The sequence below is a fragment of the Nycticebus coucang genome, chromosome 7, assembly GCF_027406575.1.
Source record: "Nycticebus coucang isolate mNycCou1 chromosome 7, mNycCou1.pri, whole genome shotgun sequence".
NCBI lineage: Eukaryota > Metazoa > Chordata > Mammalia > Primates > Lorisidae > Nycticebus > Nycticebus coucang.
Genome location: NC_069786.1, coordinates 69235605 through 69257441, shown reverse-complemented (window position 1 = coordinate 69257441; position 21837 = coordinate 69235605). Strand labels below are relative to the sequence as shown.

The 21837-nt window shown below is 40.0% G+C and overlaps 1 protein-coding gene across 7 annotated transcripts in view; it reads right to left on the bottom strand.

Moving 5' to 3' along the window:
* Positions 1–21837, bottom strand: part of RAPGEF4 (Rap guanine nucleotide exchange factor 4) — a 304043-nt gene that overhangs the window by 30029 nt on the left and 252177 nt on the right. For all 7 annotated transcript variants that reach the window (XM_053596307.1, XM_053596308.1, XM_053596309.1 and 4 more), the window contains 7 exons: positions 21121–21199; positions 7333–7483; positions 5487–5575; positions 4665–4695; positions 4357–4435; positions 3379–3525; positions 863–960 (listed from right to left, as the gene is read on the bottom strand). In XM_053596307.1, coding sequence (XP_053452282.1) covers positions 863–960; positions 3379–3525; positions 4357–4435; positions 4665–4695; positions 5487–5575; positions 7333–7483; positions 21121–21199 — 674 coding nt within the window. The remainder of the gene's footprint in view (positions 1–862; positions 961–3378; positions 3526–4356; positions 4436–4664; positions 4696–5486; positions 5576–7332; positions 7484–21120; positions 21200–21837) is intronic.

Below are 21837 nucleotides of genomic sequence, written 5' to 3'. Positions count from 1 at the left end.
GGCTAAAACAAGCTCTAAAAAGTCTAAGGAGAATCTTGATTTACTTAGAAAAACTGACCGAATTAAATTTGAAACCTCTGCGTGTATGGCTTGCGTGGTTAAGCTCTTTTCCCCAAATTCAGTGCCATTTACCTCCAGCTCCTCTGTTGTGCTTTTCATAGAAAAGAAGTCCCGTGTGTCCGCAGATGGAGAAAACTAATTTCTCTACCTTTGGAACTGGTCTCACAGGCTTTCTAAGATACTTTAATAGCCAGTCCCCTTCATGCCTAATTTTTGTAGGATAAATAGAAATGAATGTTACCACCTGCTTAAGAGGTGACTACTCAATTATTAGTGAGGGCTGATTAGTCTTTTATTCACAGAAAGCTCTGTGCGGCTGCGAACAAGTGTTCTAGAGACCTGAGGAAGGTTTCTGGCCTCTGATATTTCCTATTCAAGGCAGATAGAGTACTTTCAGCAAAAAGCATTTCTCTGCGACCAGAGGGAGGCATTGCTATAATGCAAAGGAGTCTGCTAAACAGTGATACCTTGTTTAAAAAAACCCAAGATAATCCTAGAGTAAGCATTCAGATTTTTAGTGTTAACATTTAAGTTTGGAACATATCAATGAGGCAAATTACGACAAAGAAAGCTGAAATATGCCTCGTAGTGGTGTTACTTGGCTAATTTCCACGAAAGAAAATCTATAGCTCAGAGCATCTCAAATGAACACCTGAGGCTTACCTAACAGGCTGAAGAAAAAGCAAAAGCTAAGTAGCATTCAAGAATTTTTAGCCACTAGGTTCCATGTGACTGCAAAATTACGCTCCAGACAAGTTTTTCTGATTGCAGGCACAGCTCTGAGGAGGCCATCCACACCTACCAGTGCGTCGAATTGCTCTCGCGGGCAAGCAAACAGGCGTCCATTAATGGTGAGCGTCGTAAATACTGAAACATCATTAGGTTTGAGCACCACCTTTTCTGTGAACATAAAAGCATGAGATTGCCTATTAAATACATCTGAGATTTGCTGCACTGCCCTAATCACACCAACAAATTGCCAGCTTGCTGAATTACTGGAACACGCGGAGCAACTGAATAAAATACAGCACTGAAGGGACCCACTGAATAAAAAGGCACAGCCTTCACGCAGCCCCACGGCACTCAGGATGCCAGCGGAAAGGACCACAGAACAGGAATGGAAACACCAGAAGGTCAATTCACCCAGTGCTGTGCTGCAACGGTAATGACTACACACACAAAAAACACACTTGCTACGAATATAACAAGTTATGTTTCTGGATGGTAATTACAACCAGCACCTTGGAGATGAAAAGCTCACTTTTTAAAAACTTGGGAGGTTTCTGAGATCCTACATGCTGTTACAGGCAATATTATTATGTTGCATATAATATTTGTATTATTTTGCAAATAATAATATGTGCAGTATTTTTTTTTCCTTATTCCCTAATTGGAAGGGTAATAGCATTAACTAGATTAAGCCTTCTTCTACATTTAAAAAATGAGTTCATTTGGTTAAGTATTTACTTGGTATTTACTATAGGCCAGACACTGCTCCAGGCACTGGGGAGATAAAAGGGAACACTGCAAGTTGGAAGGGAAGGGAAGGAAAGGGGGAAGGAAGGAAGGAAGGAAGGAAGATCCCAGTCCAAAAAGAGCTTCTATCTGGGAGATGCAGACAAAGAACAAGATCAATGTAGTAGTGAGGAGAGATGAGGAGGAAAAAACACAGCAGGGAAGGGCCTTGGAAGCTTGTATAAGGAGGAGAGGTTAACATTTTAGACAGGGAATCAAGGGAAGGAAGGAGCAAGCCTTAGTGAAACACTGATACAGTGTAAAGATGTAAAGGAAGTGAGGGTGGGACTGGAAAATGCAAGGGGGTCAGCTTTGTGCAGGGACAGAAATGGAAGGGAGATCTTGGGAGCCTAACGTGCATTTTATACTCTTACATCACAGAAATGGAGTGGGAAGGGAGGGGAGGGAGGAGGTTTGATACAGGGAGGGTAAATGGTGGGACCACACCTACGGAGCATATCGCAAGGGTGTAAGTCAAACCTATCACGTATAGAACATAAATGTCTTAACACAATAATCAAGTAAATGAGGCGAAAGCTATATTAATTAGTTTGACGTAAGCACTCCAGATTGTATAAAAAAAACAACACATTGTACCCCATATTTGCATAAATGTATTCATGATCTATTGGTATATGACTTAATAATAAAAAAATGAAAATAAAAAAAAATCTTACATCAGTAGGGTCAGTTGCCCTAAAAGTCGACGGAAATGGCTCACCTTGTCCTGAAGGATCCCCCCAATGGCCGTGAAATCATTGCTGGAGAAATTAACCTTTCTGCTCCTTCCCCCCAGCTTTTCACCGCCATGTGGCTGACCACTACTCAAACTCTTGGCAGCATGGACTGTTAACTATTTACCTATTGCCCATCTTCTCCCTCGCCTGGGAGAGACGTGGAGACACAGACTGTATCTAACTCATCTTTTCCTGTCACAGCGACACTAGGTGGTCAGTAATTGTATGACAAGCAAAAGAATGACATTTCAGGAAAGCATATAATAATCAAGGACAACAAAAGGAATTACAATCCCATGGGGGTAAATATTACTCATTTCATTTGATGTGCTGGGCCCCTGCCCTCTCTACTGGGCAAGGAGAGGAACCACCATCAGCTGAATTAATCAGCCTCCTGGGCTCAGCGCCTGTAGTACAGTGGTTACGGCACTGGCCACATGCACTGAGGCTGGCAGGTTTGAACCCAGCCTGGGCCAGCTAAACAACGATGACACCTGCAACAGAAAACATGGTCAGGCATTGTGGTGGGCGCCTGTAGTCCCAGCTACTTGGGAAGCTGAGGCAAAAGAATCACTTAAGTCCAAGAGTTGGAGGTTGCTGTGAGCTGTGACGCCATGGAACTCTATCCAGGGCAACATAGTGAGACTCTGTCTCAAAAAAAAAAAAGAACCAGCCCCCTTACATCAGACTTGCAGAGACCTACTTGAGCTTGTTGAGCTAGTTTCCCTCCTGGGATCCCTGTTTCTCAGGGCTCCAAGGCCTAAAGTGTTCTTGATTAGGATTTATACTGAAAGAACTCTAGGTGGCCATCCACACCAGAGTCCTCAGCTCCAGCCATCTCAGGTAAATCACCTCACCTCTTTCTGCTTAAGAGGGGGTGCCTACAATAGGAGATAATGGACACCCCAGCCCACTTACACAATTTATGTCATTTTGGGGAGCATAATAAGCACCAATTCATCCTTCTGGGTGGGCCTGAAATAGACATGCTAACTCCTGATGTGGTTTCTGACCGGATGGGATGCCCCATTTTGCCAAAACCCAAAATACTAATAAGGGCTGTTACCTCCTCCGGAACTCATCTTGACTAAGATCAGACCTTCGCCAGAGCCCAGCTTGTCGGCAACTGCGCTAATGACTTCCTTCACCGAGGCGGACACTGGTACCCGAATGGTCGTGTAGGTGTGGTCCATGCAATAGACCTTAAACAGAACTATGCAAAGGCAGTGACAGTGTGGTAAGTTAGTCTTGGGAGTTCTTAAGAATGCCACAAGCCATGCTAAATATTTAGACATCACTCAAATTTGCGTCACCTTGCCATCCTTACTATTGTATTTATTCATACAAGTCTACCCCATGCCTGCCCCCTTCTAAAACTGCTTCCTCCAGCACTGCTCTAAGAATAGGGGCACGAATGGTTGCCAATCCCGATTAGAAAAACGACAGATACTGGTGAAAACCCTACAAGCAAGGTAATGAGAAGAAATGGAAAGTATCTTTAGGCCAATTACAAGATTCACTTGAGGCTTAAAATGAAACGTTTGTCATTATTATTGTGACTATTTTTGGTTATGATTCTTTGGAGACATCTTAAACAACCGAACAATAAAAGCCAGCATTTTCACCTCCCTGCTGGCTGCTGACAGGGCTGTGGTCAGGGTCAGAGCGCCGCCTCTGGGCAGGGGCCTTGGTATTCCACCTTTTCCTAGGCATTCACAAGATGCCAGATAACCTCCCACCAGGTCTTCCCAGTGGTGGGCAACCTTGACTATCAGGGCCTGAAATAATCTTTATTTTCTTCAAAGAAAGGTGTTATTTGAGGGTAAAGCAGAGTCAAGAAAGGGTGGACAAGCAGCTTGGCTCCAGGTACGAACAACATAAATACGCAGACGGCCAAAGGGCACGTCCAGGGCAACCATCTGGATGGCAGCCAGGAGCCACCAAGAGAAGCTGGTCTGTGGGCCCAGGCAATGATACCCAGGGGGAAGATTTGCTCCTGATTCTAAACAATCTATACAACCATGAGTTAGAAGAGAATTTTTACCCTCATCAGAGCCACGGATTGGCTGGCGCTTCTGGGTTCTCTCATCGCCTGTGTTGAACTGTTGCAAAAGAACTTTGTGCTGTGAAAACAAGAACCACAGCAAGTGCCATCAGGGACACTGACCAGCACACACTGGTAACTCTGAGGGAAGGCGTCTGAGAAGCAGGCAGAGTCGAGAAGTGAAGACGTATTTCATGTTTTCAAAAAAGAGAATCGGTTATATATTTATGTTTTATATTTATATTGCAATCTAGTATTCTGGGAAATTGTAGTCCACATGACAGAGAATCCGAATCTACGCCACCTACCTTTTTTTGTGGTGCCTTTGCATCTTCTGAGCTACGAGAAGGAAAAAAAGCACATTATTTAATACCATGGCTGCTATTACTTTAAATGGCTTTATTTGCATACAACTTCATTTTTTAAAATATTTTTTATATTTGCATGTAACTTTAAACTTACATTAGAAAATGAAATGACAGAATCCCTGCCAGAGCCTCCTCCTATTAATACTAAGAGACCAAAGTGCAGGGGAGAAAGCAAAGACATCAGCTCTTGTCACAGGCAGATCCCTGGCCGGACGGATGCTCCAAGCCGCGGTCTCCAGCCTTCAAAGTCTACCTAGTAGCACACTCACTCGCTAGCTCTGTATTCATCCTATAGTTCAATTAACAGCATGTGGACCTCCTGTTTTCACTGAGAGGACACAAATATTCACCATCAATAGCTCGGCCAACAGAAAGTGAAGTTTCCACATAAGTAATGGCCCTCAAATTTTCTCGAAACACCATCAATCAAAATTTTATTGCTAGATTCCCGGCTTTGAACTTAAGGGACCCAAGTTTATTGAGTAGGGCTCCCTGCATGATCTTTCGCTTCCCAGGCTTGTTCTTGGCAGCTCTCCAGCATGGAATGCAGCTGAACAGAAGCTCAGTCTTTCCGTTCACCTGGCTGTACTGCCGTGACCTGTGCCCTGGGTACAGTTTGCTCAAATCAGAACACTGTGGCCATGGAGAGACCAGCTTAATTTAGCCTTTCTCATGGGCACAGGACTTTTGGGAAGATGTTTTGATTGTGAGGCAGGCACTCACTGGATGAAGGCATACCCCCAAAGCTAAGCCCTTCCTTACATTTGCTTGACGATCTTCTCCAGCTCTGGCAGTTGCTCCTTGAGTGCAGCAATCATCCGGGCATCATCTGATACAGACACATAAAACTCCTGTAATTGGCAAAGGTCACAGACTTTTAACAAGAACTGCAAAATGAGCACGCTTGTGAAAAAGAGCAATAAAGATATATCTCTATGTCACCGGCTTTACCAGCATCTCTAGACCATGGTTTCACGGACTGGAGGGGGGTCGGGGGGAGGAGGAGGAAGAGAAGAAGGAGAAGGAGGAGAAAAAGAAGAAGAAGAAAGAAGGAAAAGGAGGTGGAGGAGGAGGAAGAGAAAGAGAAAATGTTATAATGTGTCTAAATTCAAAATTGTATGACAAGAAGTTTTGGAAGTAGATCATGATAACGATGCCACAACATTGGAAGTGAAATGAATGCCACTAATGTGTACACTTAAAAATGGTTAAAATGGCAAACTTTATGTTAGATATATTTTGTCACCATAAGAAATTCAATTTAAAAGAAATTGCAAATGAATTATTTATATGATGGTAATTGAAAGCCAATGTAATGCAATGTTTTGGAATGAATGACTTTATAGTCTACACTTTAAGAGGACTTTTTCTTAACCTTAATTTTTTTTCAGGGATTTTAATATTCATTTTAACATTATTTTAGTCTTTTTTATTTCATATTTACCATTCATTCTGGTTAACTGTTGGTGGTAAAAGGCTGGCATGGTCTTCTGCACTGTTCTGAATTTATGCTGAGTTGTGTCACCAACTCAGGACTCTTTGCTGATTCCTGGAAGCTGCCCCGACCCCTAGCAGCAGCAGGAGTGCCTCCCCCCACACTTGGGAACAGTAGCCTCCACAACAGAAGGTAAGAACTATGGCAGTTCCAGCTTAACCACCACTTTGGTTCATCTGGAAATGGCCTTGTACTCAGTGAGTACAGGCCATGAGTCAACATATGACCCCAATATACTACTCTTCCTCACATTTTCAAATACTTCGTTCTACAGCCTTGAAGGACTCTCAGGGACCATCTTCCCTCCCTGCCTCACCCCTCCACCTGTGAAAATGATACAGTTAAAAAGGAGACAGGGTCAGTGTTTCTTTTGGATTTTTGAAATAGCAATGACATTGCCTTTTGCCCACCTTATCTAGGTTTTGGAGGAGAGAGTATGTAATTAAGGGTTAAACTCCAGGATCAATGCATTAATATGGGGCTACAGGTATAGGAAGGAACAGGGAAATTCAGCTCAAAACAGTGTTTATGAGCTGCCCTCACAGTCCATCACTTCATCTTCTAGTAATTCCTTGATAAAATCATCAGCTCTACTCCATTCAGAAATACCTAACATTTGATCTAATAATCTCACTTCTAGGAATGTAACCCAGGACAGACCTACTTGCACAAAAATGTTCACTGCACTATCACTCTAGGGAGGTGAAATTTATTCAATAATATGGGAGCATATAAATATATCTGTGGCATAGCTACTTAATGGTCATTGGAAATTTTTATTATAAAGAACATACCTTCTATAAAGTTAAATGGGAAAAGCACACTGCAAAACGCTGGGTACTATGTGATTACAACCACAAAAAACATACAAAGAAAAAGAGACTAGATGAAAATACATTAAAGTGCTACTAGTTATTGAATTAAAATGCAGGATAATGAATAATGTTTTTCTTTGCTTTTTCGATAGGTCCTTTCTGATGCATAGATGTGTTAACAAAGTCTAGAATTTGCAATTACGGTCTTTTAAGGAAAGCTACTATGCTTATGGGTAGGTCCCTGTATTGTAGGACAAAGACGTATTCTTGGAAGAAATAACACCACCCCCCTCCATACCTCTAAGAAGGCCACAGCCACGTCGTCCTCTTGTAGGAGGTCTCCATACATGGCAGCCCACTGTAGAACCAGGCGGATGACTCGCCTCTTATTGTTGAGGGCATAATCCATTTTCTCCTGTTCTGTACCTTGTGAAGGCTGCGCGTGGTAAGTGCCAAGGGGTCAAGGAAGACAGTTAGCCATTCCACACTCATTTCATGTGTTCTTTGCCAAGGCAGGAGTGATAGATCCCACCTTCAGAAGGCTAGCCTTTTAGATTAACGAATGTCTTCTTTTAGAACCCAAGAAAAATGCCACATAACATCTCTAGCAAATGCATATGAATGCTTGTTAACTACTGCTGACTTAGACATGACAGATGCCCAAGGAATTATACTTTCACCGGCTGCCCTTGAACTTGGTGTTGGCAAGGATTCTTGTGCCTGGCTCTGTTCTCATCCCCATCGGCCTCTGCCTTGCTTTTTGCCTCTCTGTGTAGCGGTGTTTCCTGCAATCACTTGTCACTGGGGGCCTTGCTGCTTCTTGCTGATCTCCATAATTCTGCCCACATCTCTATAATTCTCTTCACCATATGCATTTCAGTTGAGCCTTTCTGAGTGGGCATCTAGTTCTGCCAGGGCCATGGCTGATACAAGGATTACAGGATGGGCAAGTGAGGCTGGAGGTAGATAAACTCACCCAGTGTTTAGGAAGAGGAAAGCTTCCTGCTGTATCAATCCCCCGGTGAGGACTACAGTCACACTTTTCACACCACACCTTTTCTTCTTGTGCAGAACCACAGCTCACGGCATTGGCTGTTTGTGCATTTACGGCCAGCCACCTTCATTATAAGCCCATTCAGGCTTGGGATGGTGATTATTTGCCTTGTATTCAATACCATGCGTAGCATAGTGATGTGCATCTAGAAATTTTCTTTTCTCATTAATACAATGAATATATAATTGAGTCCTTCTTCTATGCCAAGAGTAAAAGTCCCTGTTCTTGGTTGATGATATTCTTGTATGTATTATAGGAGGGAGTGCATAGTAGGCGATCAAGAAACATTTTAGAAGATACTATTCCTTTCTCATTGGTATATAGTTCACACGATAGACAATTAGTTCATAAGACAACTTACTCTTTATAACTTGCACAAAGTAACTCAGTTAAACTCTACTTCGTAGCCTTGTGATGAAAACATTCCATTTTTACAAGCGAACAAACTGGCACTAAAGGAGCAGAAATGGTCAGGATTCCATAGTGAGAGTGCGGAATTGGTTTTGAATCCAAGACTCCTAATTCCAACCAGTTTTCTTATTACATAACACCTCTGTGCCTCCCACCTAGCTACAAGACTGGCCATGCCTTGGCTTCCTACCCTGCCTTAAAAACACTGCAGAAACTGCCTGTGGCAGTGCTGTGCTTGAGAACTAAACCAGTAAAGGGCCTCTTCTAAAAGGACTATAAATAATCATGATCAAGGTGAATGGCAGAATGTTAAAGCAAAGGTTTACTGCAGGTAAATGGGTTGCAAAATGGCTTTCATAAATTGAGCACAAGATTCATAAAAAAGAAAATCGCTCAACCTGTATTGCCACAATTCTCTCTGAGCGTACAATAAAAAAAGGAGGAAAGATCACTTTATGTGAAAATTATTTCTTTCCTGATTAACCCCTTGGTCTCTTGCTTGTATACATTCATAACTCAGTTTTTCTTCCAAAGAATTACAATGCTGGGCACTAGATTTTATGACTATTTTTAATGGTATTTAGGAGCATTACCTGGCACATTGTGGGTCCCAAATAAGTAATTCTTGACTGATTAAAAAATATGTACTGGTTCACTCAAGAGCGGGAGGATCTGGGTTCAAGATAGCTTGAATCAGATAGCTGCCACCATCTAGCTATCTGATTTTGGACAAATAACTTACCCACTGGAGACCTCCCTTTACTCAACTGTGAATTGAGGTGAGATAAGATCATTTCCAAATTCTTTCAGTCACCACGTTTAATAACATGAAGGCAAAGTGGATCCACAGAGAACTGGCTATGGCTAACCAACATAATGAAAGTACAATGCTGCTTTTCCATGATGCTCTCTATGTTTAGTGTTATGGTAACTTTTGGTTGTGTAGAAACTTGGCTGCCCGACCTCATAAGGGAAGGAGACACAGAAGGACCACGTGGTTCTGGTATCTCATAAGTTCTAGCTCTTAAAAGTCTGTAGGAGAATCCAAAATTATTTACTGAATGGTATTTTAAGCACAATTAAGGACCAGCCATAATAGTTCAAGTGGCCAAACTTATCACTGATACACTGAGCTGATTTCAGAAGAGTCAAAGAATCACAGAATCTGTAAATTTCAGGAGCCCATTGATTACATGTCCTTGAATTCCATCATCTTAGAGGTAAGGAAACAGAAGCAGAATGAGGTTAAACAATTTTCCCAATTTATCAGTGGAATTCTTAGGACTATAACTCAGTTTCCTTATTCCTTTCCCCAGTATTCTTGATACCTTTCTATGCTTTTGTGTTCTTTCTGATATTAACACCGATTTCTTTTGTCTAACATACATCATATAGCAGAGTCAGGTGCTAACAAACTTCTGGTTTGTTAGGAAACAAGAAAATCCATCTAAGAATGTAGAAATTGATCCCTGTTGTATCCTCAAAATAGACAAAGCACATGTAGAAAGCAAAGAGTTAACTGTTACAATCTTGGTAATCTGACAATCAGGGAGGCACAGAACTGCTAATGTCTGAAAGAGACCCTCTCTGCTACGGTTTCAATCAGCTCTCTCATCTTACACCTGTCAGTGGCCATTACTAACCAGACATTGTTAAATCTACTGACCATTCACCTTCTAACTTGAAGTTTCACTCAAGGTTGAGCCTCTGAAGGTTGAGTATCTCTTATCCAAAATGCTTAGGGCCAGAATGTTTTGGATTTGATATTTCTCCAGATTTTGAAATATTTGCATCATATTTACTAGTTCAGTATACCTAATCTGAAAATCCAGAGCCAGAAATGATCCAATGAGCACTTCCTTTGAGCGCCATGTTGAATCTCAAACAGTTTCAAATTTTGGAGTTCAGATTTTCAGATTAGGGATATTTAACAGGTAATAACTACTTCTCACCACCAGGGAGCATTCAATCAAAATCCTTAAGAGCAGGAACCAAGTCTTAAATTCACTGTGCTCACTACATTTTCTAGCCAAGGACTGGACATGCAGAAACACAAAAAACTTCAAAGTTTGTTGATTGGCTTGTCACCTTAAACAATTTAACCACACTGTTTAGAATGCCATAGATAATGCACTTTTCAGGAAAAAAAAAATCTTCCAAAAAGTCACAGCTCTTTAAGACTCATTATCTAAATTTATATCTAAAGATATCATCTAAATAAGTTCATAAAGAATTTAATGTCACTAGGTACACTAAGTCTATATAAGTTCCAAAACATCTGGTACATATTTTAAGCAAATCTTTCATTTTGGGAGTATTTAGTCTATAGGATGACAAACAGAGTGACTAAATCTTCATTGAATTGAACCACCTCCTTCAGCATCTGAAGACAGTCTGGAGCTATTTTCTGGGAGATATTAGGGCTGAAAATCAGAAGAGGTAAAGGCCACAGTGTAGGCTACATCTTTCCACCTTGCCAACAGCAGGCTTAATATTCCATTGAGTCATTTTCTTCATGCCGGCTCTGCCGTTCAAACACTGTAATTATTTCATATATTTTTACCTAGTTATTATCTTACTCACCACAGGCACCTGTAATTTTTCTGCATTTTTTTTTACTGCTCATTTACTTATTCTTAATTCAGCTAATAATGGTTCCTGTATTAAAATTATCGCAAGGAAAGTAAGTGAAAACCTCCTAGGATGTAGAGGCAGCAGATTCACTTACAGCCTACAACAGGGAATAAAATATTATGTATACTTTTTGCAGTAAGTACATGCTAATTATGCAGCTATTTATAAAACACTTAACAACATTCAAACTGATACTCTTCAATGTTGTTGTTTTTAAAACCCTGCTTTGCATACAAGATCTCTGCTTGCAGCTGAAAACAAACTTTGGGGGTCATCTGCTCACTGTCGAGACCCAGCTTTTGTATAGTCTTCACAATACACCATGTGCCTCTTATAATGGTATAATGATACTAGCAACGTCTATCTGAGGCTTTAAGGTTTATGATATACTTTCACATATATAACCTCATTTGATCTTCATAACTACCTGGTAATGATGATTGGGCAAGTATAATTATCCCTATTATATAGAAGGAGTTCGGAGAGGTTAAGGATAATTGCCAACTAATATCGCTTGCAAGACCCAGATCTTTCTTTTCTGTTCTTTATCTTTTTTTTTTTTAGTGACAAGGTCTTGTTCTGTCATGCATGATCATAGCTCACTGTAACTTCCACTACTGGGCTCAAAGAATCCTCCCAAGTAGCTGAGACTACAGGGGCATGCCACCACACCTGGTTCGTTTGTATTTGTGTAAAGACGTGAGCTTGCTATGTTGTCCAGGCTGGTCTCAAACTCCTGGCATCAAGCAATCTTCCCTGCCTTGGACTCCCAAAGTACTGGGATTACAGGCTCGAGGCACTGTGCCCGACCAAGACACAGGTCTTCTGACTTTAGAGCTTCTGCTTTTCCAACTATAATCCAGGGCTTCCTGTGTTTGTGGAGCAGCCTAACATCCTGGTCCCAGGTCTCTTCCTTCCTTGATGATGCAGTATGTTCATGAGAATATAAATTCTGAAATTAGACAACCTAGATTCATGTCCTGGCTTCCCCACTTATGTATCGAGTATGTAATCGTCCATAAAGCCTTGTTTGGTTATCAGTAAACTCCATAGGATGGCTGTAAGGATGAAAGGAGATTAGACGTGTATAGGTTCAGCGTGCATCACTGCATCTGAAACCCAGTAAACACTCGCTAAATCTTAGCTATCATTTGATTTCCAGTCCTTCTCTGGAAATCATTTGAAATATTTTCTTTTTTTTTTTTTTTTTTGTTCTTGAGACAGAGTCTCATTGTATCACCCTTGGTAGAGTGGTGTCACAGCTCACAGCAACCTCCAACTCCCGGGCTTAGGCGATTCTCTTGCCTCGGCCTCCTGAGTAGCTGGGACTACTGGCGCCCACCACAACACCCGGCTATTTTTTGTTGCAGTTTGGCTGGGGCTGGTTTCGAACCTGCCACCCTCGGTATATGGGGTTGACGCCCTACCCACTGAGCCACAGGTGCCGCCCCATTTGAAATATTTTCTTTTTCTTTCTTTTTTTCTTTTATTTTTTGAGACAGAGCTTCAAGCTATCGCCCTGGGTAGAGTACCGTGGCATCACAGCTCACAGCAGCCTCTAACTCCTGGGCTCAAGCAATTCTCCTGTCTCCGCCTCCCAAGTACCTGAGACAACAGGTGCCCGCCACAATACCTGGCTAGTTTTTGGTTGCAGCTGTCATTGTTGTTTGGCGGGGCCTGGGCTGGATTCAAACCCAGCAGCTGAAGTGTACGTGGCTGGCATCTTAGCCGCTTGAGCCACAGGTGCGGAGCCATTTGAAATATTTTCAATCGATAGTTTTGGACAAGCGCAGTGGCTCACACCTGTAATCCTAGCACACTGGAGGCCAAGGAGGGTGGATTCAGGAGTTTGGGACCAGCCTGCCTTTACTAAAACTGAAAAACTGAGGCAAGAGAATCATCTGAGCCCAAGAGTTTGAGGTTGCTATGTGTTGTGATGCCACGGCACTCTACCAAGGGCAACAAAGTGAGACTTTGTCTCAAATATATATATATATATATTTCAATGGATAGTTTTAGAATTTTTTGTAAGACTTGTGATGCTCCTCCTACCAAGACACACAGCTCTTTTGTTTATGGGTAACTATTGACTTTGAACTCATAAGAGTGCTTTCTATGCTATCAATTTCTTCAGATAGCTTCTATTTTCTTGCTCACAATATTTTTTCCCATTGATTTTCAGCATTTTCTGTGCTTTTAGAAGTCATCAGTTTTTAGCTCTTCTCTTTTTAAGTCTCAAACCAGGGGCTTATATTCACAGTAGAGGAGTTAGGACATTACGTAACCTGGGTTCAAATCTTGTCGAACATTTACTAGCTGTGTAACTTGGGACAAATTATTTGGCTGCTCAGTCTCACTTTCCTTATTGTAAAAAATAGTATTAAAAGAATACACACCTTGTAGTGTAATGTATATATGTAGTGTTGATAAGAGGCTGAGAAAATATATACAAATATTTATAGGATATCTGATAAGACATCTTCCAAGGAGCACATCCTGTTCATATTATCATTAAACCAAATCTTCTTTATTGGAAATAAACTCTCAAACTGTCTATCTTCAGAAGTAAATTGCTCTAATGGTGACATATGGATCAAACACTTCAGAATCAAATGGCCAAATCTTCCTTAAATGTAAGTTTTTCTTAGGAGTCTAAAGAATATTCTTAAAAACTACTCGGGAGGCTGAGGCAAGAGAATTGCCTAAGCCCAAGAGCTGGAGGTTGCTGTGAGCTATGACACCATGGCACTCTACCAAGAATGGCAAAATAAGACTCTGTCTCTAAAAAAAAAAAAGAATACTCTTAAAAACTTGGCTTTATCTAAAGAATATAAATCTGATGCTGTTATGAAAATCTTTCATAACATAACATTTTGATAAATGTCCCACTTAGAAAACACAAGTCACCTTACAAAGAGAAAATATCCAGGTCAATTTTACAGAGATATAAATGACAAAGACCTTGCCTTTTCAGGAAGGGAAGATGCTGTGATTCAGCATAGGAATGAAATATATAAAAGGCAGTTTTCACTAAAACGTAGTAGCAAATTGATATTGTATTTTTTCTTTTTAGTCAAGAAACTAAACTAATTATTTCTCTGCCCAAAGCATAAAATCTGTGTTGAATACTAAGCCAATGAAGATTAGTGCTAATAAAAAATATTTGACCAAAATTATTGCTATATTTAAATTTCTTTTTTTTTTTTGATGGAATAAAACGCGTTTTTATTTAAATTACTACACTCATGCACACAGACATACACAGGCTTGAACATAAGTACAAGTCAATCCGTTTTCACTTTTTTACATCTGCTTTGCTAATAACCTTCAATTTACTATATTTAAATTTCTATAAGTTTAAATATAAGCCATTTATCATTTAAGATTCTTTTGGCTGCAGGAAGAATCGGTCCTAAACAACAAAGACCTATAGTTGTGGACATAAGAGAAAATCTATTGGCAGAGTGAGCTTCAGACCTGGTCCAAATGCCAATGATGTCATCACAGGCACGGTGTTTTTCTGGCTGTCCGCTCACTTCAGCTTTATCTTGGGATGTATTCCCCCCATGGTTGTAGGATAGCTGTTGCTGGAATTGAGGTTATAAGATTCCTGTTCTTTCTCTTAAATGTTGAAAAGATTTTTACCTAGAAGCTAAGGAAGCCTCTCTTTGAATTCTATTGGCCAGCATAGCATGGGCCTGCCGTTTAAGAACTGGTCCTTGGCAGAGAAAGCCAATTAGTGCAAGTGGTTTTCTCAGACAACTGAGATGGCTGAATGTTGGGAATCAACCACAATTATATTAGTGCTGCACAGACTTCCTCCAAACATCTCTAGGACACACAGATTCTTGGGTACTTATTTGGCCTCCCCATGCCTTGATTTCTCTCGTATCTCAAATGAAATAGAAAATACATAAGACCTTTTTGCCTCACATTTGGGGAACGGGTGTTGGCAACATAAATGATGTGAAAATACTCTGAATCAAGGAGTTATTAAAATTCAAAGTAGACGTAACTTAGTTGAGATCCCTTAATGAATGGAAGAATAGAAGGGCAGCCTGTATTTATAAAAACAACAATATGACAGAGTTTAATCATAAAGCCCAGAATTAAGACAACTTGAGAGAGCAATTTGGGAATAAACATCAAAAGCATGAAAATATTACACATTCTTTGCCTACGTCTAGAAATTTAAATTAAGTAAATTATCATATATGTGGACAAAATTAAAGATTTATCTGGAAAGAGGTTGATTCATCCTACTGTGCTTGTTATGGCCAAAAAAGTGGAAATAATCTAAATATCCAATAGGGAGAAGCTAAATATATCTACCATATTATATATGTGGTCATTAAAAATTTCTTTAGTTCCTTCCTCACTTATCTGTTGCCCAGCATGCTAGGAAATATTGTCAGTACTCAATAAAAAAAGATGTAGTTTTATTTATATGTCAGTTTGAAAAGATATCCACAATACATACCATAAAGTGAAAAAAAGCATATTACAAAAAAACACATGTAATATGATTTAATGTATATATATATGCTTACATATGTACATATATTCTGAAATGTTTTTCATAAAATTATTAACCATGGTGATATACCAGATGGATTTTGCTCCATTTTTGTGATAATTGAAATTTTTTATAAATTTTACAGATGACAAGCTAACTATATTTAGAAAAATGATAGAGGAAAACATTTAATATAATAGATAATAAAAAAATATTGTTTCATGAAAAAGCATATGAAATTATTTATACTATGACCCCATTCTTGTACTTAAAAGTATACCTGTACGTATAGAAAAAAGTCTAGAAGTATACAAACCAAAGTATTAGCAATGGTTTTACCTGAGTGATGGCAAGGTTATATATATGTGCTTTTAATTTTCCTTTTAAGACTAAAGGGAAATTGAACTGAATTTTAAATGCAGATTTTAAAAGGATTAAAGAAGCTGGAGATGAAAAGTACAGAAATTGAACAAATATGACTTTACAACTCATTATAAAGCACTTGTATTCATCAGGTCAAATCATGTCCAAAGTGTATTTAGTGAATAGAGAGTCTCTCTCATTAGCACATAAAAGGCCTGATATATTAATGTTAAACTGAGCTCTACCATCTTTCTCCCTGCTAAAAGCAAAACTGGAAGAGACATACTTTGTGGATTAAGAACAGAAATAGGTGTCAGAAGCGCAGGGCTCACATGCGTTCTGTACTAGTAATTACCTTTCTCTGAGTAAATCATAAATTTTCATTATCCTAGTTTATTGATTTGGAAAAAGAACAGTGAAAATACTGACTTCTTCATAGGGCTGCTATAAAAAGCCACAGATGTTAAATACTTTAAAAATACTTACCCGAAGCAACTGACTGATGAAATGTGGTTAAGTATTTTATTATCCCTATATCCTGTGTTAAAAATGGGATAGAACAAATGTGGGTTAGCCACTTTCTCTTTTTTCTTTGAAGACAGTCTCTGTCAAAGTGTCCAGTACAGTGCTTTGCATTTGCTTGACCAGGGTGTCAGTAGTGACCCAACCTAGGGCAACCAGACACCAGTTCCTGAGAATGTGGGAATGAGACAGGGGCCCAGACCATTCCCAGTAGTTTTACCGCAACAGTAGAGTCTTTAGTCCTGCCCCTGAGGCCCTGTTCTAAGGCTTGGACTCTTCCAGGATTCCTTCATTTCTCTGAGTTACCCATATGAATTCCTTTATTTCTTATGTCAGTCACAGTTGGTTTATATTACTTACAACCAGAAAAAAATGTAGCTTTCATAAGGAGCCTATATGACAATAACATCTCCCTGAGGAAAAAGGAACACTGAACATTGAGTCATTATCATAACATACTTGACCTTTGGGGATAGAAGCCTTTTCCTGTGCAGCAAGATGAGCCCCTGGCCTCCTGGGACACCGTTCCCTAGGCATTACAGAATAACATTTCTTGTCTGAGGCTGTTATTTCCAATATCTAAGGACTAGACTTGTGCTATCTAATGTGGTAGCCAGTAGCTACATATATGGCTATTTAAACTTAATGAAAACTAAATAAAACTAAAAATCCAGTTCCTTATACTAGATAATCTCAAGCCCAGTGGCTGTTGGGCTCACACTTTTATCATTACACAAAGTTTTCTATTGGACAGTGCTAGACTAGCCCATAGGCTCATAGGACCAACCTTCAGGGAGAACCCTTCACTGGCCTGTAGTGACATCCCTGAGTTCTCCAAGTGAATATGCAAAATGGGTCCCCCTAAGAGCCTTGGCACATTGGGAAAATCATCAAAACTAAAAATATAAATTTTAAAGGAATGCATTCAGAAAATCATGGCAAATTTTTAAGATCGATTTAAGTCCTACAAACTACTTTATTTAGGCCTACTTTGCTTTTAGCCAACTGCATTATGCAATATACCGAGGGTGCCAAAAAATGTATACACGTTAAGAAAGGGAAAAAAAAAAACATTAAAATTGTAATAATATATACCAAAAACAAAAGATGAATACAAGTCACATTGAGCACCTCTTATAATTGCAGAAGTAAAACAAGACTTGAGTATTACAAATTTGAGAAGTTTTTCCTTTCTTAAAATGTGTATGTAATTTTTGGGACCCCTCTGTATTATCAAGACATATTCTTAAATTCTAAAGGTTATAGAATCATTAAAAACTTAAATAAGCTTTGAAAGAAATAAGCTGTGAAGAGAAAAAAAGGACAAACCCCAAGCTTAGAACCCTAAGATCTGGATGACTTGCTGGGGCCCCCACTTCAAGTTTGTGGGAGCTTCAGGATCCCCAATTGTAAAATAAAGGTAAGAGTAACCCAGATCCTACAAGGATAAGGTGGAATCATACTGGGCAATGCTCTTAGCTTGAGATAGAGACAGTTGATTTGAAATCAAACAATGAAGAGAATCTAAGTTCTTACGAGACCAGATGTGAAGGAGGTTGTAGGATAATATTTAGAAATAAACATATCCTACATCAAGCACACAAAGTGAACTCAGTGCGAGTTTAAAATGACTTGTGATTCGTCCAGAGGCTTAAGGGACCTGGGCCCCCCTGGGACACACGCAGAGTTGGCTTGCCTGGAATTAAAAATTCCACAAGCCCATTCTCTGAAGCTGTGCACCCCATGAAGCCTGAGCTCAAAGGGCATGCTCCCCTTCCTCAGAGATACGGGCCGGAGGGTTGACGTATGTTAACAACATATTGTCAGAGGTCTATAGGTGCTCTGCCCTGAGGAAAAGACACAGTCGTTACTTCATACTGAGTAAACTGAGTGAACGCTTAAAGATAGTCTTCCATTAACTCTGTTCCCCTGTGGCTATGTTCTTCTTTATGATTTTGTTTAGACACCTGCCCAGAGATTAGTCAGTGTCTAGAAGAAGATGTTTACTGCAAAAGTGATTGTGTTGATATGGTAACAGGATATTTCCTTACAAGTTAATTTCAGATAGGTAAAATGAGGTAATGGTGAAACTAACAGATAATAGATTAAGTGTATATGTGACTAGAAAGGTATAAAATCAAACCCCTAAATAAAGAACTTCGCAACACGCCATCCCATCCCGTGTAGTCTGTTTCTTGACTTAATAATTACAGGAGTGAGTTTACACCCACGGCAAAGCTGCTGTTCATTCGCATCTCTGGTCACGCAACAGGGATGGTCTGAGGACACGAGGTAGTATAGATTATACCCAGTCCTCCTAGATTACTCAGTCCACAGAACAAAAAATGAGGATTTGATATCACAAATGTTCATCAGGTATCCCATGATTCTATTACTCACTGTCTGGTCTTTCCTCCTCAGCGTTACCATTCCCATTTATCCCCACCCCCGGGCAAGGTGTGGGCCTTTCTTCCAGGACCTGCTATTTTGAAAACAGAAGTCACTTACTTGAATGTTCTCAACCAACTCTTGAAAGAGAATAAACTAAAGAAGGAATAAGAATGGGTAAAAAATACAAGCCTTGTGTTTGGGGCTGAGACTTAGCCCCCTTTACTCTTTCACATGTCCTTGGATTTGGTTTGCTCAGGCTTATCGGTGTGCTAGCTGTTAGAAAAAATAAGTCTGAACTCAACATTTGTTTTATTTTTTCCTTCCAACAAATCTCAAAGGTGTAATAATGATTACCATGTTTGGAGTTAGAAGAGCAGAGAGATCCCAAATGGGTTAATTTTACATGAGAATAACTGGCTAGGAGCCAGAAAGAATATAATATCTGTAAGTCTCATTAAGCTGTCATTACTTAGGAAGATATTTTCCAGACAAATAAACACCCAAATCTCACTCTTGCAGCTCCCTCTGAGTAACACATTCACCTCAAATCTCCCATCCTCACACATTCTGTTGACGTCAAAAAGAATTATAGGTGTACAAGAAAATGAGAATCAGGGAGGGTTATTATAATCCTGAAAAAGGAAAACATTTAAATGTGGAATTGCTTAAAAAAAAGGGGGGGGGCATTCTCTTTCAAAATACAGTAGACCTGTTGAACTTTTTAAGTTGATCATCCAAGGGACTGTAACTGGTCAACATATGGAGGTGGTCGACTTAAGGAACTTCCATTGAGTACAAGTAATGCATCCAGTCTATGAGAATTAGGTGAAGAGGCAAGGGGAAACTTGCCATTTCCCTTGAAAGTGTGCTGAATGATCAACTCACAGTTAAGGCACAGCAAGAGAAGAAAAAGGATTTATTTGCCATGCGTACGGGGAGAAATCACAAAGTGATAACCCAATTTTCTAAAGGAGTTCAGATATCTTTATATGGGACTTACAGAGGGTAGGAGGGAAATTGAGCAGCACAGGACTTAAACAGTTGCTAGGGGGGTTGCATGAAACAGATAGGAGAGAAATAGACTGACTAGCGGAGACAGGTATTTATAACCGAAATGGTTTGATCCAGGTTCACCTACATCCCTGACCCTCGTTCCTTAAGTATTTTGAGATAACAGGAAAGGGGAGGAGGAGTCAGTGGTCCCCTTTATCCTCTAATCAGCCCAGTCCAGTTTACGCAGATAGAGGGAAGCCCTCCTCCTTCAGTGCTTCTTGACCTCACATGGCCTTCAATTCAAAATATTCTTCATACCAGAGAGTTATACCTTGCAGTGAAATTTCCTCAGCTCCTTCATTCATCAACTTAAGGAGGCGGTCAAGGTAAGGAGGTGGTCAAGGTAAGGAGGTGGTCAACTAGGGAGGTTCTACTACATTTAACTGCTCGAAAGGGTCAAACTGTTTTGGAACCTAAATTTTTGTTGCCTTAAAAATATGGCAGAATTTAAAAATATACTTTCCCATGCTCTCCAAAGTTGAGGATGAAATTAATTAATAATGTTCACTTCTTCTATTCAACTCTATTCTTCTGAATGCTGGTGCTGCACCAGAGACCAGCATCAGCAGGTCCATTCAATATACCATTGAAAGGTGCACAAAACAAACTCATGTCTAAAGGCACTGTCAAATGAATTTCAGGTTCATATCTTTGTTTTACGTTAATGATAGAGCAAAAAAAGCAACAAAGAAAGAAATTTCAGCTTCTTAGCAAACTGCTTCATACTACAGCTCAGAAGAATACAAGCAGACCACACTCCATCCTGCCAGGTAGTATGACAGAGGCACACAGTCTGTCTTGCCGGTCAGGGAACTATCCCCTGCACCAATCCCAGATTCTTCTCCATACGCTTCTCTACTCTACTTCTCAAGTATATGCATAGTACCTGCCAGTATCACCTTTCTGAGGTGACCTGATTCATACTTCTCTGCAGCGGTATTAAGAAGGAAATCCTTAAGCCTACGCCAGGGAAAGCTGGAGTCTACACAGGGGGAAACTGCTGGCATTTCCTGATCTGGCGAGAATGGAAAACACAGACCCACCTGGGCTGTGACTTACCTTTAGAAGCTGAGAGGAGGGAATGGCCATGTACAGGAAGGGTGTCTCCAGGAGAATAGAGAGTTATCACAACAAAAGGATATTGGGCCATCAGGGCTGGGCAAAGCTGGGTATTTGGCATAAAAACACAGTGCATCATAATGAAGTCATTTAAAACAGAATCTGGAAGGGAGATAAAAGCAGAAGAATAATTAGGTTCTTGGGGAAAATCTTTAGGAAGGAAAGCAAGAGTATTTATTTGCCCACTCTTGGCCACTGGTTCTTACAGTTGCTTGGGGTATGATTTGACTGTACGTAGATATACTTCATATGAAAATAATGATATTGACAGAGCTTAAGGTAAAAAGTCAATGTCTTAGGATGATGGACAAAAAGTATAATATTTTAAAAGCAAACAGACTTGTCTAAATGGCCATAGATACCTTAGTTGTTAAGAAACTTATTTTATTTTTTAAATTAATTAATTAATTTATTTATTTATTTAGACAGAGTCTCACTTTCTTGCTCCTGGTAGGGTACCACGGTGGCATAGCTTACAGCAACCTCAAACTCTTGGGCTCCAGTGATCCTTTTGCCTCAGCTTCCCTGGTAGCTTGGATTATAAGTGACTGCTATAATGCCCAGCTATATGTTAGAGAAGGGGTCTCGCTGTTGCTCAGACTGGTCTCAAACTCATGGGCTCAAGAGATCCACCTACCTTGGCCTCCCAGAGTGCAAGGATTACAGGCCTGAGCCACTGTGCCCGGCCCAAAGAAATTTAAAACTACATATACATTTGTACATATCTAATTGAAGAGTCA